This window comes from Rhinopithecus roxellana, chromosome 12 (assembly GCF_007565055.1).
Source record: "Rhinopithecus roxellana isolate Shanxi Qingling chromosome 12, ASM756505v1, whole genome shotgun sequence".
In the NCBI taxonomy this organism is placed as follows: domain Eukaryota; kingdom Metazoa; phylum Chordata; class Mammalia; order Primates; family Cercopithecidae; genus Rhinopithecus; species Rhinopithecus roxellana.
The window spans coordinates 133,543,068-133,569,157 of NC_044560.1; the positions used below are offsets into that span (position 1 = coordinate 133,543,068).

General features: G+C 51.1%; 1 protein-coding gene across 1 annotated transcript; it reads left to right on the forward strand.

Annotated features, from left to right (window-relative positions):
* The first annotated feature begins 20,940 nt into the window (after positions 1-20,940).
* Positions 20,941-24,230, forward strand: LOC104679966 (galectin-7). The gene is made up of 5 exons (XM_030913046.1): positions 20,941-20,958; positions 21,336-21,388; positions 21,784-21,872; positions 22,859-23,060; positions 24,062-24,230. Exons 2-5 carry the CDS (start codon positions 21,383-21,385, stop codon positions 24,173-24,175), a joined length of 411 nt encoding a protein of 136 aa, XP_030768906.1. The 5' UTR covers positions 20,941-20,958; positions 21,336-21,382; the 3' UTR covers positions 24,176-24,230.
* The last annotated feature ends 1,860 nt before the right edge of the window (positions 24,231-26,090 follow it).

Genomic DNA, 26,090 nt, shown 5'->3' on the forward strand with positions numbered 1-26,090 from the left:
CCAAAGGCATGATCCATGCAGGACCCGCTGCGCCGACCTCTGACTCTCCTCGCCTCTGCTTGTGCCTCTCCTGTGGGTTCTGTCTCTGGGGCTGGCTGTCTCACTCTGTCCATCTCTGCCTCTAACTCTGTTTACTGTGTATTCCTGTCCCGCTTCTCTCCTTCAAGTCTCTCTTGTTCCTCCTTCCAGGACTGCTACCATCATGCCACCAACTTTGCAGGTCAGGATGAGGTGGGTTTTGGGGTGGTGGGTGGCCTAGCACTCCATCACCATCTTGATCAAAAGCAGAGCAAGGTGGGGATCCTCTCGCCAGCCCCGAAACAGCCCCCTTGGGCCTAAGACTCTGGAAGAGAACTAAGGTTTGGGAATTGGCTTGGGGGAGGGGCGGGGAGGGCTGAAAGATGATTCTGAAAGGAAGGGATGGTGTGGGAGCTGAGCAGAAACCACTCCTAGCAGTCCAGCAGCCCTCCTGGACATTTTCCACTCCCCACTCTGGCTCCTGCCCCACCCAGCAGGCTGCTAAGAGGGCTGCGCAGAGGCAGGCTGGCAGTGGAAAGTTTGGGTGGAGACACCAGACCTAGAACCATCCTCCACCCTCTGTGCCCCCAGCCCCCAGCCTCTCGCCTCCTCTTCACACATTCCAAGGCACCAAGCTGGAGGACCAGTTCTCTGGCACATGAGCTCAGAGAGGGAGGCTGGCAGCTGCATTTTGGTGGGGGCTGCAAGCACCCCCATTTTTCAGAGGACAAAACTGAGGCTTAGACAGGGGCCACCTCTCAGCCAAGGAAGCGGCCAGGCCCTCAGCTCCAGAGGGGTCTTTGTGCCAAAGACATGTCATGGGCACGAAGAGAGAGGACAGTAGGGTGGTGTCCAGTGATCACACCACCAGCCCAACTCATTTAGTTCCCGAGAATATTCCCTTGAATGGTGGATTCTGTCATTCTAACATTATTGGCCATACTAAAGAAGACACTCTTGACTGGGCAACACAGCAAGACCTCATCACCACAAAAAATAAAAATAAAATAAAATAGCCCAGTGGGTTGGTGCACATCTGCCTGTAATTCCAGCTCCTTGGGAGACTGAGGCAGGAGAATCGCTTGAGCCCAGGAGGTCAGAGGCTGCAGGGAGCTATGATCATACCACGGCTCTCCAGCCTGGGCAACAGAGTGAGACCTTAGTCCACAAAAAGAAAAGACACTTCTTACATTACTTGATGCATCATTCTGTACCTCGCTATTGTTTCCCAAGAACATCTTTTTATTTATTTCTTCACTTTGGCTGGATATGACTTTACACCCAACCAGCCTGCAAGTCCCAACTTGCCTTGAGTGACTGGCCAAATGATTGTAGTCAATCTGTTATCAGTCTAAAAGGCTGGCTCCTTTCCTGTAACTGAGATATGCATCCTTGATGGGCTCTTATTCATTAGTGTTGGTTATCTTTCTCATCAGTTAAACAATATTTTCTTTTCTTTCTTTCTTTTCTTTTCTTTTCTTTTTTTTTTTGAGATGGAGTCACCCAGGCTGGAGTGCAGTGGCGCAATCTCAGCTTGCTGCAACCTCCACCTCCCGGGTTCAAGCGATTCTCCTGCCTCAGCTTCCCAAGTAGCTGGGATTACAGGCACCCACCACCACGCCTGGCTAATTCTTGTATTTTTAGTAGAGACGGGGTTTCAGCATGTTGGTCAAGCTGGTCTCGAACTCCTGACTTCATGATCCGCCCTCCTTAGCCTCCCAGAGTGCTGGGAGTACAGGTGTGAGCCACTGCGCCTGGCCTGAAATAGTATTTTCATGAGCCTTTTTTCTTTTTTTCTTTTTTTTTGAGACAGACGCTTGCTCTGTAGCCCAGGTGGGAGTGCAGTGGTTCGATCTTGGCTCACTGCAACCTCTGCCTTCCAGGTTCAAGTGATTCTCCTGCCTCAGCCTCCCGAGTAGCTGGGATTACAGGTGCCTGCCCACCACGCCCGGCTACTTTTTGTATTTTTAGTAGAGATGGGGGTTTCACTACTTGTTGACCAGACTGGCCTTGAACTCCTGACCTCAGGTGATCCACCTGCCTCAGCCTCCCAAAGTGCTGGGATTACATGTGTAAGCCACTGCACCTGGCCGCCTTTTTTCAATTTTAAATAGTTAATGTAGGTCAGGCGTGGTGGTGCACACCTGTAGTCCCCGCTACATGAGAGGCTGAGGCAGGAGAATCGCTTGAACCCAGGAGACAGAAATTGCAGTGAGCCAAGATAGCACCATTGCGCTCTAGCCTGGGCAACAAGAACAAGATTCTGTCTCAAAAAATATATATAATAATAATAATAAATGTATGTATTTCTCAATAGTCTTTCTATGAAGGTATCCTTCCCATAAAATAAAAGATGCAGATATTATAGTTCACTGATTTTGAGAACTGTGGAGACCTATCTAACCACCTCCTCAATTAAGTTTCCTGGTGTCCAGAAAATAGTGGCCTCTTTTCTTGTTCCAGGAAGCCACCGGCCAGTGTCACTCCTGACCATTTTTTTGTTTTGTTTTTTGAGATGGGGATCTCACTCTGTCACCCAGGCTGGAGTGCAGTGGTGCAGTCTCTGCTCACTGCAGCCTCAACCTTCCAAGCTTAAGCCTCTTGGGCTCAAGCAATCCTCCCACCTCAGCCTCCCGAGTAGCTGGGGCTACAGACACATGCCACCAAGCCTGGCTAATTGTGTGTTTTTTGCAGAGATAGGGTTTTACCATGTTGCCTAGGCTGGTCTTGAACTCCTGGAGTCAAGCGATCTGCCTGCCTTAGCCTCCCAAACTGCTGGGATTATAGGCATGAACCACTGGGCCTCACCACTCCTGAGCGTTGACTGGCTACCAAAGTTCATTTGTCTCAAAATAAAGAAGAGGGAGTAGACTGATTTTTCTGACTTTATGCCTCTTTTAGGAAATGCTTTAGATGAAAAGTAGCTAATTGCACACTAGGTGGTTGTAGAGATTTAAAATTCAGCCAGACACGGTGGCTCAAGCCTGTAATCCCAGCACTTTGGCAGGCTGAGACGGGCGGATCACGAGGTCAGGAGATCGAGACCATCCTGGCTAACACGGTGAAACGCCGTCTCTACTAAAAAAATACAAAAAACTAGCCGGGCGTGGTGGTGGGCACCTGTAGTCCCAGCTACTTGGGAGGCTGAGGCAGGAGAATGGCAAAAACCTGGGAGGAAGGCCCGGAGCTTGCAGTGAGCTGAGATCCAGCCACTGCACTCCAGCCTGGGCGACACAGCGAGACTCCATCTCAAAAAAAATAAAACAAAATAAAATAAAATTCAGGCTCCATGAATGTCATTTTGTTGGTGACAGTTTGGTTATTTTTTGTACACAGTGAAGGTAATTCAGGGACTGCTTTTTGTAAATCAACATTCTGATGATGAAAATGACACTTAGAATTCTCACTTTAGCTGAGCGCAGTGGCTTACACCTGTAACCCCAGCACTTTGGGAGGCCGAGGCGGGCGGATTACCTGAGGTCAGGAGTTCGAGAACAGCTTGGCCAACATGGTGAAACCCTGTCTCTACTAAAAATAGAAAAAATTAGCTGGGCATGGTGGCAGGCACCTGTAATCCCAGGTACTCAGGAGGCTGAGGCAGAAGAATTGCTTGAAGCCAGGAGGCGGAGGTTGCAGTGAGCCAAGATTGCGCCATTGCATTCCAGCCTGGGGGACAAGAGTGAGACTTCCTCTCAAAAAAAAGAAAAAGAAATCTCACTTTGTTCTTGGCCAGGTGTGGTGGCTCACACCTGTAATCCCAGCACTTTGGGAGGCCAAGACGGTGGATCACCTGAGGTCAGGAATTTGAGACCAGCCTGGCCAACATAGTGAAACCCTGTCTCTACTAAAAATACCAAAAAAAAAAAAAAAAAAAAAAAAAAAAAAAAATTAGCTGGGTGTGGTGGCACACACCTGTGATCCCAGCTACGTGGGAGGCTGAAGCAGGAGAATCACTTGAACCCAGAAGACAGAGGTGGCAGTAAGCCGAAATCATACCACTGCACATCAGCCTGGGCTACAGAGCAAGACTCCATCAAAAAAAAAACATACACAAAAAAAAAAACCAAACCAAAACCAAAAAACAACAGAAACTCACTTTGTTCTTAAGCTTTTATGCCCACTGGAAATCTTACAACTCTATTTTTATAAATATAGTAAATATTAATAGAAGAATCCAATTGCTGCTAAGAAAACGTCTATTCTCTAGTGTTCAGTTCCATTTTTAAACTTTGTTAATTAAACTCGCTTAAATATTTTAAACTGAATGCTTAATTTTAGAGGTTATTCATTTTTCAGTGTTTCAATTGCTCTATAAACTCGTCCAATTCTTGTAAGTTTCCTAGTGATTCTTGTACATTTCAATGCTTAAACAGTAAAATACGTGCATAGCTTTTTCTTCTTCCTTCCTTTCCTTCCTTTGCTGAACAATTGGGCCCTAAAACCATTATGTGGGGCTGAACAAGGTCATGGTGGCCCTGAATGGGCTGATTGGGGCGGGATGTCCTCGGGGGAGGTGTTTGGGGGTCAGGGCTGAGCAGGATGAAGAGCAATCAGCAGAGGCTGCCTGTAAGTGCCCAGTGAGGGCCAGCAGGACACGTGAGAGGGAGCCTGAGCTCCCGGCATGGGAAGAGGACACCTGCGTGGGGTGGGTGCCCACCGAGGGGCATTGGAGCCGGCCTGTCGGGGAGATGCCATGTGGGAATCAGAGATGAGTACTGGGACTGCTTTCTTTTTCCAGGAGGGAGTTACAGATACAGAAAGGGAGAGGCAGGCACCAGCCCCGTGGAGCTGGGCTGGAAGTGGAGGCATTAGCGTGAGCTAATGGTTTGAGGATTGGGTTATTTGGTGAGGCAGGTTTGTACTATTTTTATTTTTATTTAATTGAACATGTTTATTTGTTTGTTTAGAGTCCAGGCTGGAGTGCAGTGATGTGATCTCCACTCACTGCAACCTCCGCCTCCTGGGTTCAAGCGATTCTCCTGCCTCAGCCTCCCCAGCAGCTGGGATTACAGGCACCTGCTACCACACCTGGTTAATTTTTTTTTTTTTTTTTTTTTTTTTTTATTGAGATGGAGTCTTGCTCTGTCGCCCAGGCTGGAGGGGAGTGGCGCAATCTCGGCTCACTGCAACATCCGCCTCCCGGGTTAAAGCGATTCTCCTGCCTCAGCCTCCCCAGTAGCTGGGATTACAGGCACCTGCCACCACACCTGGCTAATTTTTGTATTTTTAGTAAAGACAGGGTTTCACCATGTTGGCCAGGCTGGTCTCAAAGTGATCCATCGCCTCGGCCTGCCAAAGTGCTGGAATTACAGTTGCGAGCCACTGCGCCGGCCTGGACTCTTCTTGAATATGATAAAATATACATAACATAAAATGTATCACTTTCACCATTTTTAAAATTTGGAAACAGGGTCTTACTCTGTTGCCCAGTGCAGTGGCGTGATCATGGCTCCACTGCCATCTCACACTCCTATGCTCAAGTGATTTTCCCGCCTCAGCCATCTGTGTAGCTAGAACTATAGGCACACCCCCACAATGCCTGGCTAAGTTTTAGTGTTATTTTGTAGAGACGGGTTCTCACTATGTTGCCCAGGCTGGTCTCAAACTCCTGGCCTCAAGCAGTCATACTGCCTCAGCTTCTCAAAGTGCTGGGATTACAGATGTCAGCCACCATGCCTAGACCTCTCTCATTTTTTCTTCCTTCCTTCCTTCCTCCCTCCCTCCCTCCCTCGCTCCCTCCCTCTTTCTGTTTCTTTTCCCTTCCCTTCCCCTCCCCTTCCCCTTCCCTCCCCTCCCTTCCCCTCCCTTCCCCTCCCCTCCCTTTCCCTCCCTTCCCCTCCCCTCCCTTTCCTTTCCTTTCTCTCTCTCTTTTTCCTTTTTGAGACAGGGGCTCACTGTCACTCAGGCTGGAGTGCAGTAGTTGGATCTTGGCTCACTGGAGGCTTCCCCTCCCAGGGTCAAACAATCCTCCCACTTCAGCTTCTTGAGTAGCTGAGACCACAGGCGAGCACCAACATGCCCGGCTAATGTTTTGGATTTTTCAGAGACAGGGTCTCACTATGTTACCCAAGCTGGTCTTTAACTCCTGGGCTCAAGTAATCCTCCTGCCTTATCCTCCCAAAGTGTTGGGATTACAAGGCGTGAGCTGCTGCACTCCGCCTCTTTTCAAAAAAAATATGATAAAATGGCAGGTGTGGCCGGGCGCGGTGGCTCAAGCCTGTAATCCCAGCACTTTGGGAGGCCGAGATGGGCGGATCACGAGGTCAGGAGATCGAGACCATCCTGGCTAACACAGTGAAACCCCGTCTCTACTAAAAAATACAAAAGACTAGCCGGGCGTGGTGGCGGGCACCTGTAGTCCCAGCTACTCGGGAGGCTGAGGCAGGAGAATGGCGAATGGCGTGGACCCGGGAGGCGGAGCTTGCAGTGAGCTGAGATCCGGCCACTGCACTCCAGCCTGGGCGACAGAGCGAGACTCCGTCTCAAAAAAAAAAAAAAAAAAAGGCCGGTGTGGTGGCTCACGTCTGTAATCCCAGCACTTTGGGAGGCCGAGGCAGTCGGATCACGAGGTCAGGAGTTCGAGACCAGCCTGACCAACATAGTGAAACCCCGTCTCTACCAAAAATACCAAAATCAGCCGGGTGTGATGGCTGGCACCTGTAATCCCACCTACTCAGGATGCTGAGGCAGGAGTATCGCTTGAACCCGGGAGGCAGGGGTTGCAGTGAGCTGAGATCGCACCATCGCACTGCAGCCTGGGCAACAGAGGGAGACTCTACCTCAAAAAAAAAAAAAAGATAAAATATATAGAGGCCGGGCACAGTGGCTCATGCCTGTAATCCCAGCATTTGGGAGGCCAAGGCGGGCGAATCACTTGAGGCCAGAAGTTCAAGCACGAGTTGATGCTCGAACTCGGGAGGCAGAGGATGCAGTGAGCCAAGATCGCACCACTGCGCTCCAGCCTTGGTGACAGAGTGAGACTGTGTCTCAAATAAAATAAAATAGAATGTAAAATTTGCCATTTTCCTTAGTTTTAAATATACAGTTCTGTGGGATTAAATGCATTCACACTATTACACAACCATCACCACCATCCGGCTCCAGGGCTTCTTCATCTTGCCCAGCTGAACCTCTGTGTCCATTAAACACCAACCCCTCATCCGCTCTCCCCAGCGCCCGGCAACCACTGTGCTCCTTTCTCTCTCTTTGATTTGACTGCATTCCAGGTGTCATAGGAGGGAATCATACGGTAATCACACGGTATCTGTCCTTGCTTATTATCTCTGTCTGAAAGAGATATAACTACAGATGTCAATACATATATGTGCATCTGTGTGTGCATAGACACACATACGTGTTCCCAGATGCCCCCCTCTGTGTGCTGGAGTGGCTGGGAGTGGAGACACCTGAATAGCAGTGAGCACGCTGTGCCCAGACTTGGTTCCTCAGGGCTATGCCTGTCTCTACTAAGGGACCCTGGTAGAAATGGCTGCTTCAAGGCTTGAACAGGGAAAGTACAAAATGTGCTGGAATGACTAGGATCAGAAAACGCGAAATTGTTCACAGTGTTGGGGCACATTGCAAAGATATAGGATCCAGCTTGAAGGACTCCCCCTAGCACATATAGGCATGTGCTACCACGCCCGGCTAATTTTGTATTTTTAGTAGAGATGGGGTTTCTCCACGTTGATCAGGTTGGTCTCCAGGTGAAATCTGTGACACGGAGAGCCATGGGTGGTGAAACAGTGAACAAACTAGGAAAGTGAGGCCAGGCACAGTGGCTCACACCTGCACTTTGGGAGGCCAAGGTGGATGGGTCACCTGAGGTCAGGAGTTCAAGACCAGCCTGACCAACATCACAAAACCCTGTCTGTACTAAAAATACAAAAAATTACCCAGACGTGGTGGTGCGTACTGGTAGTCCCAGCTACTCAGGAGGCTGAGGCAAGAGAATGGCTTGAATCTGGGAGGCAGAGGTTGCAGTGAGCAGGTATCACCCCTCCAGACTGGGCAACACAGAGAGACTCCATCTCAAAAAATTTAAAAAAATAATAATAATAAGGTAGGTGTGAGTCCATATCAATGTGAACCAAGAGCTGATAGACGTGATCAAAGTGTGATAAAGAATGAGGTATTTCGTTTCCAAGCATCTCCCCACCAAGTGCTTACTAATCACAAAGGACAAAAGGTTGGCAGAGTGTGGTGGCTCACTCCTGTAATCTCAGCACTTTGGGAGGCTGAGGCAGGTGGACTGCTTGAGCCCAGGAGTTGGAGATCGGCCTGGGCAATGTAACAAGACCCCATCTCTACAAAAAATTAAAAATTAGCTGGGCGTGGTGGCATGTGCCTATGGTTCCAGCTATTTGGGAGGCTGAGGCAGGAGGATCACTTGATCCCAGAAGGCTGAGGCTGCAGTGAGCCATGACTGCACCACTGCACTCCAGGGTGACAGAGTGAGACTGTGTAAAAAAAAAAAAAAAAAAAAAAAAAAAAAAAAAAAAAAAAAAAAAAAAAAAAAAAAAAAAAATTAATTAATTAATTTAAAAAAAAAAGAAAGAAAGAAAAGAAAAAAAAGGACAAAAAGTTAATTTTGGGCCAGGCGTGATGGGTCACACCTGTAATCCCAGCACTTTGGGAGGCCTAGGCGGGCGGATCATAAGGTCAGGAGTTCAAGACCAGTCTGGCCAACATGGTGAAACCCCGTCTTTACTAAAAATACAAAAATTAGCCAGGCATGGTGGCAGGCGCCTGTAGTCCCAGCTACTCAGGAGGCCGAGGCAGGAGAATTGCTTGAATCCGGGAGGTGGAGGTTGCAGTGAGCTGAGATCGTGCCATTGCACTCCAGCCTGGGTGACAAAGTGACTCTGTCTCAAGAAAAAAAAAAAAGTTAATATTATGGTGAAGCCCAGCAGGTACCACCTTAATCAAATAACCCATCTCAATGTCACCAGTAAGGAGACAAGGGGAAACCGCATGCCCCTTGATACGATGCGCACAGCGCCACTTCTGTGGTTCTTCTGTAAAAATGGTTAACCTACAGATGAAGTTAATCTACAGATAAGGAAACATCACTGACCTGTAGCCTCCAAAAGTATCAAGCTCTTGAGAGACAAAGGATGCCACAGTATCTATTCCAGACTGAGAGAATGGAGGGAAAGAGACGGGATGACTGAACTCACTGTGGGTTTCTGAAGTGGGTGCTCTGCTGCAAGGGACATTACTGGAATGCCTGGCAGAGCTCGAATGGGGTCTGAAGACCTGATGACGGCAGTGGGGACTCAGTGCTGATTTCCTGATATTGATGGGTGCTAGTCCTACTTGATAGAAAATACTTGGCTGGGGCACAGTGACTCACGCCTGTAATCCCAGCACTTTGGGAGGCCACAGCAAGCGTATCACAAGGTGAAGAGATGGAGACCATGTGGCCAGCATGGTGAAACCCTGTCTCTACTAAAAATACAAAATTAGCTGGGCATGGTGGTGCGCACCTTTAGTCCCAGCTACTTGGGAGGCTGGGGCAGGAGAATCTCTTGAACCAGGAGGCAGAGGTTGCAGTGAGCCGAGATCGTACCACTGCACTCCAGCCTGGTGACAGAGCGAGACTATCTCAAAAAAAAAAAAAAAAAAAAAAAAAAAAGCCAGGCATGGTGGCTCATGCCTGTAATCCCAGCACTTTGGGAGGCCGAGGTGGGTGGATCACGAGGTCAGGAGTTCGAGACCAGCCAGCCTGGCCAACATGGTGAAACCCCGTCTCTACTAAAAATACAAAAATTAGCCGGGTGTGGTGGTACGTGCCTGTAATCTTAGCTACTCGGGAGGCTGGGGCAGGAGAATCACTTAATCCCAGGAGACAAAAGTTGCAGTGAGCCAAGATTGCAAAACTGCACTCCAGCCTGGGTGACAGAGCAAGACTCCGTCTCAAAAAAAGAAAAAGAAAAAGAAAAAAGAAAAAATACTTGTTAGAGTATTCAGAGCTCATGGGGCTTCATATTAGCAACTTACTAAAATAGTGCTGTATTTGCAACTAATTTGTACATTTGCAATTTTTCAGAATTTTATTTTATTTATTTCTTGTTTTATTGTGGTGCTTACTTTTTTTTTTTTTTTTTTTTGAGACAGAGTCTCACTGTGTCATCCAGGCTGGAGTGCAGTGACACAGTCTCGGCTCACTGCAACCTCCATTTCCCAGGTTCAAGTGATTCTCCTGCCTCAGCTTCCCAAGTGACTGGGATTACAGGGGTGCACCACCATGCCCGGCTAATTTTTGTATTTTCAGTAGAGGCGGAGTTTCACCACATTGACCAGGCTGGTCTTGAACTTTTTTTTTTTTTTTTTCCAGACGGAGTCTTGCTTTGTCACCCAGGCTGGAGCACAATGGCGTGATTTTGGCTCACCACAACCTCCATCTCCCAGGTTCAAGCGATTCTCCTGCCTCAGCCACTGATTACAGGCATGTGCCAGCTAAGATTACAGGCATGTGCCACCATGCCCGGCTAATTTTGTATTTTCAGTAGAGATGGGGTTTCTCCATGTTGGCCAGGTTGGTCTCAAACTCCTGACCTCAGGTGATCCGCCCACCTCGGCCTCCCAAAGTGCTGGGATTACAGGTGTGAGCGCTGCGCCCGGCATTCTTATGGCAGTTTTATACTCAAGCCACTCAAGACCGTAGGAGGGGGAGGTAAAGTTTTCTTCCCCCTGCAATGTACATTGGAGTTGTTTCCACTGTTTGGCTGTTACGAATAAAGAATGCTTCTATGAACACTTCGTTTAAATATTTGGCGTGAACATGTTTTTCTCCCCCTTGGGCATATACCTAGGAGTAGAATGCCTGGGTCCCAAGTGTAATTTATGTCACACTTTCCTCCCTTTCCTCAGCAGTCAATAAAGGCTGGTAAATTTCGTCTGGGTGTCCTGTCGTTCTCTTTGAATTTGGAACCATCATCCACCCTTTCTGGTTTATGACACTGACTCTTCAAAACTCCCAACTATGGCTGGGTGTGGTGGCTCATGTCTAATCCCAGAACTTTGGGAGGCTGAGGCGGGTGGATTACCTGAGGTCAGGCATTTGAGACCAGCCTGGCCAACATGGTGAAACCCTGTCTCTACTAAAATGCAAAAAATTAGCCAGGTGTGGTGACGCACACCTGTAATCTCAGCTACTCGGGAGGCTGAGGCGGGAGAATCACCTGAACGTGGGAGAATCGCTTGAACCCGGGAGGCGGAGGTTGCAGTGAGCCGAGATTGCGCCATTGCACTCCAGCCTGGGTGACAGAGTGAGACCTTGTGTCAAAAAAAAAAAGAAGTCATGGGACCCTCATTCAATTAAGATTCATAGTCTGCGGCAAGATAGAACCCCCTAGTGGGGAGCAGCGGCTCATGCCTCTAGCGCTATGAGAGGCTGAGGCATGAGGATCGTTTGAGACCAGGCGTTCAAGGCCAACCTGGGCAACATAGCAAGACCACATCTCTAGAAGAAATAAAAAGCTGGACATGGGCCGGGTGCGGTGGCTCACGCCTGTAATCCCAGCACTTCGGGAGGCCGAGGCGGGCGGATCACAAGGTCAGAAGATCGAGACCACGGTGAAACCCCGTCTCTACTAAAAATACAAAAAAATTAGCCAGGCGCGGTGGCGGGCGCCTGTAGTCCCAGCTACTAGGGAGGCTGAGGCAGGAGAATGGCGTGAACCCAGGAGGCGGAGCTTGCAGTGAGCCGAGATCGCGCCACTGCACTCCAGCCTGGGCGACAGAGTGAGACTCCGTCTCAAAAAAAAAAAAAAAAAAAAAAAAAAAAGCTGGACATGACCAGACATGGTGGCTCATGCCTGTAATGCCAGCATTCTGGAGGTGAGGTGAGTGGATCACCTGAGGTCAGAAGTTTGAGAACAGCCTGGCCAACATGGCAAAACCCTGTCTCTACTGAAAATACAAAAATTAGCCAGGCGCGTGGTGGTGCTCGTCTGTAGTCCCAGCTACTCGGGAGGCTGAGGCAAGAGAATCGCTTGAACCTGGGAGGCAGAGGTTGCAGTGAGCCAAGATCCTGCGCTTCAGCCAGCCTAGGCATCAGAAAGAGACCTTGTCTTAAAAAAAAAAAAAAAGAAAAGAAAAGAACAAAAAATCCCCTGTTTAAGAGAGATGGATTAATTCCTTCTGTTTATATCCATAGGCTCTTGATTTCTGCTTAGGACTTCTCCCAAAGTGGAAGAAGCAAGAACACATTGTCATTCTGAAACATATTTATTATTTTTCTAAGGCTGTAGCCTTGGCCAGCTCACAATCTGCCTTTCCAGGTACTGCAGGTGACAGAGTGAGCAGATATTTTGTTACCATGTAGCAAGAGTCACTGGCTTTCCACACTGCAATACAGGAGTCCTTTCTATTAGCCCCTATATCTCCTCCAGCCACACCCTCATTTTAAGTTCTGCTACCTGTATCACCCCACTTCTCCCATTGTCATGCTTGGGGTTGCTGGTTGCTGGCAACAGAAACCTCCTCAGCTAGTTTACAGAGATTATTGGGGCTATGATAGCTTACAGAATTATTATTATTAGTAGTAGTATTTTGAGATGGAGTTTTGCTCTTGTTGCCCAGGCTGGAGTGAAATGGCGTGATCTTGTCTCACTGCAACCTCTGCCTCCCGGGTTCAAGAGATTCTCCTGCCTCAGCCTCCGGAGTAGCTGGGATTACAGGCATGAGCCATCACACCCGGTTAATTTTGTATTTTCAGTAGAGAGGGGGTTTCTTCATGTTGGTCAGGCTGGTCTTGAACCCCCAACCGCAGGTGATCCGCCCCCCTCGGCCTCCCAGAGTGCTGAGATTACAGGTGTGAGCCACCGTGCCCTGCAATAGTTTACGGAGTAGGGAATTTTCAGAGGAGTAGGGAATAAGCCTCCATGCTGCAAAGCTAGAGGGCTGATGCAGACAGCATTCCCTCACCAGAGCTTCCTAGGCTGTTCCTAGGCTGTTCTAGATAAAAATAAATACCTCCATCACCTAACTAGCCAGAAGGACTCATCTCCCTCCCGTGTTACCTCATTTTCACCTATTGTTTTTTTTTTTTTTTTTTTTTTTTTTTTTTTTGAGACGGAGTTTCGCTCTTGTTGCCCAGGCTGGAGTGCAGTGGCGCGATCTCAGCTCACTGCAACCTCTGCCTCCCGGGTTCAAGCGATTCTCGCACCTCAGCCACCCGAGTACCTGGGATCACAGGCATGCGTCACCACGCCTGGCTAATTTTGTATTTTTAGTAGAGATGGGGTTTCTCCATGTTGGTCAGGCTGGTCTCGAACTCCCGACCTCAGGTGATCGGCCCGCCTCAGCCTCCCAAAGTGCTAGGATTACAGGCGTGAGCCACTGCACCTGGCCCTCATTTTCACCTTCTAAGTTTTGTAGGGGGTGGAGTGTAGTGGCTCATACCTGTAATCCCAGCACTTTGGGAAGCTGAACTGGAAAGACTGCTTGAGGCCAGGAGTTTGAGACCAGCCTGGGCAGCAGAGGAAGACCCCGTCTCTACAAAAAAAATTTTAAAATGAGGCAGTTGTTGGCCAGGCATGGTGGCTCACACCTGTAATCCCAGCACTTTGGGTAGCCGAGGCCGGTAGATTGCTTGAGCCCAGGAGTTCAAGACCAGCCTGAGCAACATAGTGAAACCCCGTCTCTACAAAAAACAAACAAACAAAAGTAAAAAAAAAAAAAAAAAAAAAAAAAAAAAATAGCTGTGCACAGTGGCACGTGCCTGTAATCCCAGCTACTCAGGAAGCTGAGGCAGGAGGATCTTTTTTTTTTTTTTTGAGACAGAGTCTGGCTCTGTCGCCCAGGCTGGAGTGCAGTGGCCAGATCTCAGCTCACTGCAAGCTCCACCTCCCGGGTTCACACCATTCTCCTGCCTCAGCCTCCCGAGTAGCTGGGATTACAGGCACCTGCCACCTCGCCCAGCTAGTTTTTTGTATTTTTTAGTAGAGACGGGGTTTCATCGTTTTAGCCAGGATGGTCTCGATCTCCTGACCTCGTGATCCGCCCGTCTCAGCCTCCCAAAGTGCTGGGATTACAGGCTTGAGCCACCGCGCCCGGCCAGGAGGATCTTTTGAACCCGGGCTGTTGAAGTTGCAGTGAGGTGAGATCACACCACTGCACTCCAGCCTGGGTGACAGAGTGAGATCCTGTCTCAAAAAAAGAAGAACCAGGCGTGGTGGCTCATACCTGTAATCCCAGCACTTTGGGAGGCCGAGGCGGGCAGATCACTAGGTCATGAGATCAAGACCATCCTGGCTAATACGGTGAAACCCCATCTCTACTAAAAAATACAGAAAATTAGCCGGGCATGGTGGCGGGCACCTATAGTCCCAGCTACTCAGGAGGCTGAGGCAGGAGAATGGTGTGAACCTGGGAGGCGGAGCTTGCAGTGAGCCGAGATAGCGCCACTGCACTCCAGCCTGGGCGACAGAGCAAGACTCTGTCTCAAAAAAAAAAAAAAAAAAAAAAGAGAAGAGAAGAGAAAAGAAAAGATTAGCCAAGTGTGGTGGCACACAACCGTTGTCCTATCTACTACTCCAGAGACTGAGGAAAATTGCTTCAACCCAGGAGTTCTAGGTTGCAGTGAACTATGATTGCGCCACTGCACTCCAGGCTGGGTGACAGGGCAAAATCACAGAGCAAGACCACATTTCTTTCTTCCTTCTTCCCTCCCTCCCTCCTTTCTTTCTTTTTCTTTTCTTTCTTTCTTTTTTTTTTTCTGTATTTTTTAGTAGAGACGGGGTTTCACCATGTTAGCCAGGATGGTCTCGATCTCCTGACCTCGCGATCTGCCCGTCTCGGCCTCCCAAAGTGCTGGGATTACAGGCTTGAGCCAACGCAACGGAATCCTTCTTTTCCTCCTTTCCTTCATCCCTCCTAACGAATACCGAATCCTCACCGCCCGACTATAGACTATCTCTCGCTCGATCTTTAGGTTTTCGCCACTGTTCTTTCTATTTTCTATTGGTGCATGGAGTATCGTTCTCTTTCTTTCTCTCGCCTTCCTCCCTTCCTTCCTTCCTTTCTTTCCTTCCTTCCTTCCTTTCTTCCTTCTTTCCTTCCTTTCTTCCTTCTTTCCTTCCTTCTCTCTCTCTCTCTCTCTCTCCTCTCTCTCTCTCTCTCTCTCTTTTCTTTTGTGGACAGTCTTGCTCTGTCACCCAGCCTGGAGTGCAGTGGCACGAATTCAACTCACTGCAACCTCCACCTTCTGGATTCAAGTGATTCTTGTGCCTCGGCCTACCCAGTAGCTGGGATTACAGGTGCGTGCCACCATGACAGGCTAATTTTTTGTATTTTAGTAGAGATGGGGTTTTGCCATGTTGCCCAGGCTGGTCTCAAACTCCTGAGCTCAGGCAATCTGCCTACCTCGGTCTCTAAAGTGCTAGAATCACAGGCGTGAGCCACAGTGCCTGGCCACGAGACCACATCTTTAAAAAAAAAAGTTTTCCAGGGGTGCAAACTCAGCTTGGGGAAACCCAGTCCTATGTGAATCTAGCTACAAACAACTCTGGAAAATGTAGTTTTTAACTTCCTAATGCAAGAAAGCAGGCCAGGCCAGGTGCGGATGTTCACACTTATAGTCCCAGGACTTTGGGAGGTCAAGGCAGGAGGATCCTTGAGTTCCGGAGTTTGAGACCAGCCTGGGTCACATAGTTAGACATCATCTCTACTAAAAAAAAAAAAAAATTATCTGGGGGTGGTGCCACATGCCTGTAGTTCCAGCCACTTTGGGGGCTGAGGCAGGAGGATTGCTTCAGTCCAGGAGGTGGAGGCTGCAGTGCATGATAATCATGCCTGGGCGACAGATTAAGGCCCTGTCTCAAAAAAATAAATAAATAAAAATAAATAAAGGTGGGCCAACCGGGGAGTGAGTTAGAAGCTGAGTAAGCCAATCTTCAGTAGTGGTTGCCAAAGTACTCAGAAAGATATAATTAGTTACATAGTGGGTAAATGTCTGTAACTGTGGGAACAGTTAGAATTCACTAAAAAGATTTTTATGTGTATCATTTTCATCACTGGAATGTTAATATATAAAACCAAAGGAGTCCCTGAAGAATCTTCACTGTGTTTAAAAAATAACCAAAACCACAGGGCATAGTGGCTCACGCCTGTAATCCCAGTACTTTGGGAGGCCAGAGGTTGGAGGATCACTTGAGCCCAGGAGTTCCAGACCAGCCTGGGTAACATAGCCAGACCCTTGGCTAGGCACAGTGGCTCACATCTGTAATCCCAGAACTTTTGAAGGCTGAGGTGGGTGGATCACTTGAGGTCAGGAGTTCGAGACCAGCCTGGCCAACATGGTGAAATCCCGGCTCTACTAACAATACAAAAATTAGCCAGGTATGGTGGTGCATGCTTGTAATCCCAGCTACTAGGTAGACCAAGGCAGAATGGCATTAACCCGGGAGGCAGAGGTTGCAAGTGAGCTGAGAGCGCATCACTGCATTCCAGCCTGGGTGACAGAGCGAGACTCAGTTTCAAAAAAGAAAAAAAAAGAAAAAAAGAACCCATCAAGGATGCATATCTGTTACCAGAAAGGAGTCAGGACTTCAGGCTGATAACAAAGTGAATGTGCAAACCCTTGGAGAATCAGCAAAGGCACGTTGGGACTTGCAGCATGTTGGCTACATGTGAAGTTCCATCTAGCCACAGTGAAGCAATCACTAAAAAATCTCACACACACAAAAAAACAACAAAAACCACAATAACCCAAGATATCACCAACAAAATGGCATTGACAAAACCCGGGGTTTTAAATCCTACAAACACTTAGTGTGCAATTAGTTACTTTTCACCTAAATTATATTCTGAAAGAGGCCTAAAGACAGAAAAATCAGTCTGTCCCCACCCACTTTCTCATTTTCACACCAAATGATTTTTTTTTTTTGAGACTGAGTCTTGCTCTGTCGTCCAGGCTCGAGTCCAGAGGGGCAATCTTAGCTCAGTACAGCCTCTGCCTCCCAGGTTCAAGTGATTCTCTTGCCTCAGTCTCCCAAGTAGCTGGATGATAGGCACGCTCCAGGCTGTCACATCGGCCAGGCTGGTCTCAAACTCCTGACCTCAGATGATCCGCCTGCTTTGGCCTCCCAAAGTTCTGGGATTACAGGTGTGAGCCACTGCACCCGGCCTGACTCTTAAACAGGGTCTCACTCTGCTGCACAGGCTGGAGTGCAGTGGTATGATCTCGGCTCACTGCAACCTTGACCTCCAGGGCTCAGGTGATCCTCCTGCTTTAGCCTCCTGAGTAGCTGGGACTACAGGCACATGCCACCACAATGGATCAGAGGAAACATTGTGGCTACTAACTGCTCAGGACTGACAGTGGCTTCCTGTGGCAGAAGGAGCAGTGAGTGTTTCCAGGGGCACCAGGAAACTTGATCAGGGAGGTGGTTACACAGGTGACTATATGTGTCAAAACTCATTGAACTATTCCATTAAAATCTGAACCTTGAGCAGGGGCTCACACCTGTAATCCCAGCACTTTGGGAGGCCAAGGCAGGTGGATCACTTGAGTCCAGGAATTTGAGAACAGCCTGGGCAACATGGAGAAACCCCATCTGTACAAAATGATACACAAATTAGGCAGGTGTGGTGGCACACTCCTGAAGTCCCAGCTACTCAGGAGGATGAGGTGGGAGGATCACTTGAATCTGGGAGGCAGAGGTTGCTATAAGTTGAGATCGTACCACTGCACTCCAGCCTGGGTGACGGAGTAAGATCCTGTCTCTAAACAACAACAACAACAACAACAAAATCTGAACCTTTTATTGAATGGGAAAAATATCTCAATGAAATAACAATTGGGAAATAAATACATCAGTTATTTAAAACTGAAAAAAGACACACACAAATATTATCGTGGCCAGACCTGTAATCTCAACATTTTAGGAGACCAAGGTGGGAGGATCGCTTGAGCCCAGGAGTTTGAGACCAGTCTGGGCAATGTAGTGAGACCTCCTCTCTAGAGGAAAAAAAAAAAACAAGCTCGGCGTGGTGGCGTGCACCTGTAGTTCAAGCTACTGCAGAGGCAGGAGGATTCCCAAACCTAGGAGACCAAGGCTGCAGTGAGCCATGATCACAGACAGACAGAGCAAGACCCTGTCTAAAAAAAAAAAAAAAAAAAAGTACTGCAAAACTAATGAGAAAGATAACACAATTGAATAAGAACCCATCAAGGGTTGGGTGCAGTGGCTCATGCCTGTAATCCCAGCAATTTGGGAGGCTGAGGTGGGTGGATCACTTGAAGTCAGGAGTTCAAGACTAGCCCGGCCAACATGGTGAAACCCTGTCTCTACTAAAAATACAAAAATCAGCCATGAGTGGTGGTGCATACTTTTAATCTCAGCTACTCGGGAGTCTGAGGCAGGAGAATCACTTGAACTTGGGAAGTGGAGGTTGCCATGAGTAGAGATCGTGCCATTGCACTCCAGCCTGGCGACAGAGCAAGACTCTGTCTCAAATAAGAAAAAAAGACATCCTGGCTAATACAGTGAAACCCCGTCTCTACTAAAAATACAAAAACTAGCCGGGCGAGGTGGCGGGCGCCTGTAGTCCCAGCTACTCGGGAGGCTGAGGCGGGAGAATGGCGCAAACCCGGGAGGCGGAGCTTGCAGTGAGCTGAGATCGGGCCACTGCACTCCAGTCCGGGCGACAGAGCGAGACTCCGCCTCAAAAAAAAAAAAAAAAAAAAAAAAAAAAAAAAAAAAAAAGAAAAAAAGAAAGAAAGAAACCATCAAGGATGCAATCAAGGATGCAGATCTGTTACCAGAAAGGAGTCAGGACTTCAGGCTGATAACAAAGTGAATGCAAACACTTGGCCAGTCAGCAAAGGCATGTTGGGACTTGCAGCACGTTGGCTACATGTGAAGTTACATCCAGCCACAGTGAAGCAATCACTGAAAAACTGAGTTCCTGGGAAGCATGGTACACAGACGAGGCATCAGTAATGTGAGGAGCGTCTTCTTTAGAATAATGGATAACGTTAGAATGATGGAGTCTGCCATTCAAGGGAACGTTCTCGGGAACTAACTGAGCTGGGCTGATGATGTGATCACCGGACACCCTGTTGTCCTCTCTGTCTGTGCCCATGATGTGTCCTTGGCACAGAGACCCCTCTGGAGCCCAGGGCCTGGCCGCTTCCTTGGCTGAGAAGCTGTCGCTGTCTAAACCTTAATTTTTTTTTTTTTTTTTTTGAGGCGGAGTCTCGCTCTGTCGCCCAGGCTGGAGTGCAGTGGCCGGATCTCAGCTCACTGCAAGCTCCGCCTCCCGAGTTCACGCCATTCTCCTGCCTCAGCCTCCCGAGTAGCTGGAACTACAGGTGGCCGCCACCACGCTCAGCTAATTTTTTTTATTTTAGTAGAGATAGGGTTTCACCATGTTAACCCAGGATGGTCTCGATCTCCTGACCTCGTGATTCGCCTGCCTCGGCCTCCCAAAGTGCTGGGATTACAGGTGTAAGCCACCCTGCCCGGCTCAGCCTTAGTTTTGTCCTCTGCAGAATGGGGGTGCTTGCAGACCCCACTGAAATACAGCTGCCAGCCTCCCTCTCTGAGTTCATGTGCCTAGGAACTGGTACCCCAGCTTGGTGCCTTGGAGTGTGTGGGGAGGGGCAAGAGGCTGGGAGCCTGGGACACAGAGGGTGGAGGATGGTTCTGGGTCTGGTGTCTCCACCCAAACTTTCCACTACCAGCCTGCCTCTGCCCAGGCCTCTCAGCAGCAGCCTGCTGGGTGGGGCAGGGGCCGGGGTGGGAGGTGGAAAAGGTCCAGGAGGGCTGCTGCATTGCTAGGAGTGGTTTATTTTTATTTTTTGAGGCAAAGTCTAGCTCTGTTGCCCAGGCTGGAGTGCAGTGGTGTGGTCTCGGCTCACTGCAACCTCTGCCTCCCCAGCTAGAGCAATTCTCCTGCCTCAGCTTCCCGGGTAGCTGGGATTACAGGTGTCCGTCTATATGTCCGGCCAATTTTTTGTATTTTTTTTTTTGTAGAGAAGGGGTTTCACCATGTTGGCCAGGCTGGTCTTGAATTCCTGACCTCAGGTAATCCACCTATCTTGGCCTCCCAAAGTGCTAGGATTATAGGCGTGAGCCACCACGCCCAGCCAGGAGTGGTTTCTGTTCAGCTCCCACACCACCCCTGCCTTTTGGAAACAGATTTCAGTCTGGCCCCCCCACCCCCACCCCCACCCCCACCCACGCCTCCCCCAGTCTACTTCCCCAACCCTGGATTCTCTTCTAGAGTCTTGGGCCCGAGCAGGCTATACTGGGGCTGGTGGGAGAGTCCTCATTTTGCTCTGTTTTGGGTCTGGGTAGTGATGGGGTGCTAGGCCACCCACTACCCTGAAAACCCCCTCATCCTGACCTGCAAAATTCGTGGGAAGATGGTAACAGTCTTGGAAGGAGGCACAAGAGAGACCTGAAGGAGAGAAGTGGGACAGGAATACGCGGTAGACACAGTTACAGGCAGAGACGGACAGAGTGAGACAGCCAGCCCCAGAGACATCCAGCCCCACAGGAGAGGCGTGCCCAGAGGTGGGGAGATTCAGAGGTCGGGGCAGCGGGTCCTGCGCGGCTTGTGGAAAATCACTTCCCCATCCCAGCCTCAGCCTCCTCCTCTGTACAATGGGGGCGACCCATGCTGCCCCCTGTTGGAATGATGGGGTCCCAATCAGTGATTTCCTGCATATCCTGGGCAGCCCAGGGGCCTAGGAAATGACAAGCGTAGTCCTAGTAGATCCCCTCCTTTCACCCCTCCTGACTGAGGACTTCCCATGAACCGGGCACACTCTAGGACCCAGGGATGCAGCACTGAGCCGCCCAGGCCGCCCCTCGACCCCGTGAAGTCGCCCTGTCTGGCACTATCTCTGTGGTTGTGGCTGCTGTTGCTTTAGAGACATAGAAGCCGGGATTTCAGCGCAGACATTTCCAGTCCAGGCAGGAGGTTCTTAGCTGGAGAGAAGGGTCTAGAGTTCCCTCTGGGCTTGGCTTCTCAGGACCCAACATGTCTGTGTATAAAATGAGCATGAGAGACTCTCCGTGCGCCAGGCAGTGGGAAGGCAGGGTTGGAGGGGCGGTGGCACGAGGAGCCTTCTCTGCTCCGAGTTTATTATTGTTCAACGGTCCCTCTTATTATCAGCTCCTGGGAGGGGCAGTGCACCCAGGCCCTGGGTGATGGAGGGGATCAGGGCCCCCAAGAAGAGGTGCCACTCCCGCTTCGCCAGGCTTGCCCCAGGGCCAGGGTCTGTGCCAGGTGTGGGTGGTGGGTGGGAAGGGGTGGGGTGAGTCATCAGGGCCAGCCCCGCCCTGCTTTTATTTAAGGTCCCCAGCAGTCCCCAGCACCACGGCTGCCTGACCCTGTCCCAGCCATGGCCGTGAGTGCTCCAGGGGCCCAGGGCGGGGCCGAGTAGGGAGGGGGCTGGGGGCTCCTCTTTCAAAGGAGCAAGTGGGCAATGGGTACGCCATGGATGGGCCTGGGTTGTGGCCTCTGGGTGACCGCCCTTCCCGACTGTCCCCTCTACCTCTTTGTGGCTTCCTCTGGGTCCCTCTTTGAGGATTTTTCTGTTTTTCTTTGTCGCTCTCCCCATCTGTTTCTCTGTCTGTTTCTCTGTCTGTTTCTGGTCTCTTTCCTGCCTCTCTGCCACCCTTTTCTCTTCCACTGATTTCTGCCAGTCTCAGTCCTGGTCGGCTCCTCTGAGGGGTGACCCACCTTCTGCCTCCCTCCTCGGTCTCACCGGCTCACAGTGGCCCCCGCACTCCATTCTTGCAGAACATCCCTCACAAGTCCTCGCTGCCCGAGGGCATCCGCCCTGGCACGGTGCTGAGAATTCGTGGCTTGGTTCCTCCTGACGCCAGCAGGTGAGACCCCAGGCCCTAGGGGTAAACGGTACAGGTCTCCAGGATCAGCTGACCCCCAATTTCTGCAGTCCAGAACTAGAGGCCCTAGGCCATCTGTATCCACCAGGCTAGGAGTCCGAGGCCATTTCTGACCTCAAATCTGATGTATTTACTTATTTGCCCCATGCCTTTGTGGCTGGAGTCCCTAAGTTTCCCTAAGAATTTGAGGTTCCTGGGTAATCTCAGGGTTCCTAGATATAGTCCTATGACTTCCATGTCTGAGTCCCAGGGAACTCTGGAAATACTCCAAGTCCTGGAGACACCCTGGACCCTGGGAGTCCTTGCCAAGCCATCCTTTGACTTCCTGGTTAAGGAACTTTGGGCCTTCTGGATTTTGGGGTACCCTGGAAATACTGGGCTTCCTGGTATTCTTCTTTGTCCTGTAGAACCTGAGGGTTCCCTGGGCATCAGGAGCGCCCTGGCCATCACCCAGACCTCCTGGGCAGCTCCCAGGCTCTTTGGAAATGCAGGCACCCTGCCCTAGGCATAGTGAGTTTGGTCTGGGCAGGTTTCTGCCAAGGCCTCATGACATTTTGGCTGCCTTGGGAATCTAAGCTCCCTGGTCATTAGCCACCTCTCTTTCTGCTGTGTGTGCCTGTCTTCGAGTCCCTGTTAACTTGGGGGTGCTCTGGGAATGGGGAGTCCCAGCCCATAAGCCCTTCGAAGGACTTTGGTCTGGGTGGTTTATTTTTTGTTTGTTCGTTCATTTTTTTGTAAGATGGGATCTTGCCGTGTTGCCCAGGCTGGTCTTTAACTTCTGGGCCCAAGCGATCCTCCCTTCTCCACCTCCCAGAGTGCTGGGATTACAGGGCAAGCCACTGTACCCAGCCAACATTTCATTTACTTATTCATTCAAAGTGAATTGTAGACATCAGTATTCCTCACCCTCAACAGTTCTTGGTCTGGGTGGTTTCTGAGCCCTGACGGCCACCATCCCCCACTTCCAGGTTCCATGTAAACCTGCTGTGTGGGGAGGAGCAGGGCTCCGATGCCGCCCTGCATTTCAACCCCCGGCTGGACACGTCGGAGGTGGTCTTCAACAGCAAGGAGCAAGGCTCCTGGGGCCGCGAGGAGCGCGGGCCTGGCGTTCCTTTCCAGCGCGGGCAGCCCTTCGAGGTGCTCATCATCGCGTCCGACGACGGCTTCAAGGTGCGTCTCTGAGACAGGGGCGCGGACGCCAAGACCTAGGTCCCTGGAGCAGAGGGTTGGGCAAAGCCAGGCTATTGATGGAAGGCAGGGAGGTTGGGGCGGGGTGAGGGGTGTAGGGAAGGCGTGGCCAAGGCAGAGAAGGGTGTCCTTCGACCCTCTCTCTCGCCTAAACAACCCCCACTTGGGTCAGAGAGACAGCAGGGTCAGGAGGCGGGGAGCACCAGCACAGTGTCCAAGTGGTGGGCGTCCTAGCGGGAAGGCGTGGCCATGACTCGCCTTCCCAGACCCTATTCCCAGTTCATTCCTTCCTGAGGCCCGTCCGGGGTTTGAGGCATGGGGAGGGATGGGCTGGAGACAGCGCCCAGGAACTCGTCCTAGCAAGGTTTGGGTGGTGGAGGTGACGGCAGATCCTCCGCCACCCAGACCTTATGCAAATTCACCTCCCTTCTCTGCGCTTTAATAGCGGGTAATGCTCTCGGAAATAAGAATATCCATTACCAAGACTAAAAAAGCCGTTTTTTACTGCGCCACCCAGTAAACTCGTTTGATCCTCACGCAAGAGTTAGAATGAACAGGCCGGGCGCGGTGACTCAAGCCTGTAATCCCAGCACTTTGGGAGGCCGAGACGGGCGGATCACGAGGTCAGGAGATCGAGACCATCCTGGCTAACACTGTGAAACCCCGTCTCTACTAAAAACTACAAAAAACTAGCCGGGCGAGGTGGCGGGCGCCTGTAGTCCCAGCTACTCGGAGGCTGAGGCAGGAGAATGGCGTAAACCCGGGAGGCGGAGCTTGCAGTGAGCTGAGAACTAGCCACTGCACTCCAGCCCGGGCGACAGAGCGAGACTCCGTCTCAAAAAAAAAAAAAAAAAAAAAAAAAAAGAATGAACAATAGGCCTATTTTCCCAGTGGGGAAACTGAGGCCCAGAGCGTATGAGTGATTTTCCCAGGGCCACCCAGCATGGGCCTTCGGAATCCTCACCACCGACCCTCCCCTGCAGGCCGTGGTTGGGGACGCCCAGTACCACCACTTCCGCCACCGCCTGCCGCTGGCGCGCGTGCGCCTGGTGGAGGTGGGCGGGGACGTGCAGCTGGACTCCGTGAAGATCTTCTGAGCAGGAGCCCAGGAGGGCCCGGGGCCGGTGGCAAATAAAGCGTTAGTCCGCAGCGTGACTGTGTCTGTGTCCCATTTGCTGAGATGAGCAAACTGAGGCCCAGAGAAGTGTGAACAGTGACTCGGAGTTACACAGCGAATCCGAGCCGGGGGCGGGCTTTGAACCTGACTGTGCTTAGGACACTTTCTGCGAAGGCATGGGTCGCGATCTGGGAAAGAGTGGGTCTGGGGCGTGTGCTGACGCAGCATTTGTGCAAAGCAAGCCAGGCCGAAATGTGATCGGGCGGATCTGCTGGCGTTCGGTACTCGGAGGCGCTCACCACAGGTCCTGGTGCCCCCACTGCAGATCTAAGGGGCGCCAACATGGGTGCATCTGCAAAGGGGGCGAATGAGTCCCACCTTTCTGGTCATTCGTGAGCCCCAATCCTACGCGTGGAAAGCGTGTTATAATGTCCCTGGGTCCCGTATCCCCCTGCAGCTCATCTCTCTCACCCTCTTCTCTCCTGGCCTCCCGCCCCCAGAGACGTCCTGGGTGGGTCTGGGAAGCCCGACCAGCGTCTCACGGCTCCCGCTGTTCCCCAGTCGGGACAAGTACCCGCCTGCGCACCCTCGGGGCAGACGCGATGGCAGCGGCCCCGGCTCTGCGGAGCAGCGGGGAGGTCTCGAAGGGCAGCGCGGGGTTTCCGTGGCGCAGCGAGCCCCATTCCCACGCGCCCTCCACTATCCCCCACGGTCCCGACCCCGGCCCTAGCCCTGGTTACTGTGACAGGCGGGGAAGCAGATGCCAAGTGCAGCCCTGGGCCCGGTTTGGCTTTCAGGGTTCAGGGCGTCGCTGGGGCTCCCCTTAATGGCGAGGAGGGGGAGAGGCTGGGCGCACTGTGCGCCCCCAGCCCGCACCCTCGGCGAAGCACCCTGCGGCGGCCGCGGGTCTCAGGTGCGGACAGTGAAGCCAGCCCAGGGCTGCAATCGGAAGCTGCACGTGGGTGCTCGAGGCCGGCTGTTCCGGAACCTTCATCCGGAGCCACGCCTTGATGAGCGCGCCGGGACTTGGGCCTTGATCCCCGCCCTTGAGCCTCCGACTACTTGGCGGCCGCCGCGGCATTGCAACCTGGACCGAGGCGGACGCAGGAAGCTGGGGTGGTTCCTGGCCTGGCCTGAATCTGATCCTGGAGTCGAGTGGGGACGTCAGGTTCGCTGCAGGGCCCAGGCGCGTTCAGGACCCGGGGTTTTCTGCCCCTGCGACCCTCGGGCTGGGCGGTCCCTTCCCGTGACCGGCCCTGGAGTGGGTGGGCGGCGGTCAGGAGAGAGTCCCGCTCAGGTGAGGAGGCCTGGGAGAGGCCGGATTCTCCTAGTCCTCCGGGGCTCCTGCATGAATGAGTTCGCTCTTATTTCATTTGGCTGTGTCGAGTGGTTTCAAAATACAATTTTTTTTTTCGTAAAGATAACATATGCGTGTGGTACACATTTCAAAACATACAGTGAAATGAACATATTATTGGCACAAGTGGTGAATGTGGTTGGGTCTTCGGATTAGATGGTAGCCATCCAGCCGTGTTAATGTACCGATTTTCTTTTTTTTTTGAGACGGAGTCTCGCTCTGTCGCCCGGGCTGGAGTGCAGTGGCCGGATCTCAGCTCACTGCAAGCTCCGCCTCCCGGGTTTACGCCATTCTCCTGCCTCAGCCTCCCGAGTGGCTGGGACTACAGGCGTTTTTTGTATTTTTTTAGTAGAAACGGGGTTTCACCGTGTTAGCCAGGATGGTCTCGATCTCCTGACCTCGTGATCCGCCCGTCTCGGCCTCCCAAAGTGCTGGGATTACAGGCTTGAGCCACCGCACCCGGCCAATGTACCGATTTTCAACGTGGCTGACTGTACATGTAGGAACCTGTCCCTGTTTGTGGAAAACATAGTTAGAT

Bases quoted from the DNA above. Each gene is read 5' to 3' on its own strand.
- LOC104679966 (XM_030913046.1), top strand. The intron at 21,873-22,858 runs GTGAGACCCCAG...CCCCACTTCCAG, and splicing joins GTTCCTCCTGACGCCAGCAG to GTTCCATGTAAACCTGCTGT. The intron at 23,061-24,061 runs GTGCGTCTCTGA...CCTCCCCTGCAG, and splicing joins CGTCCGACGACGGCTTCAAG to GCCGTGGTTGGGGACGCCCA.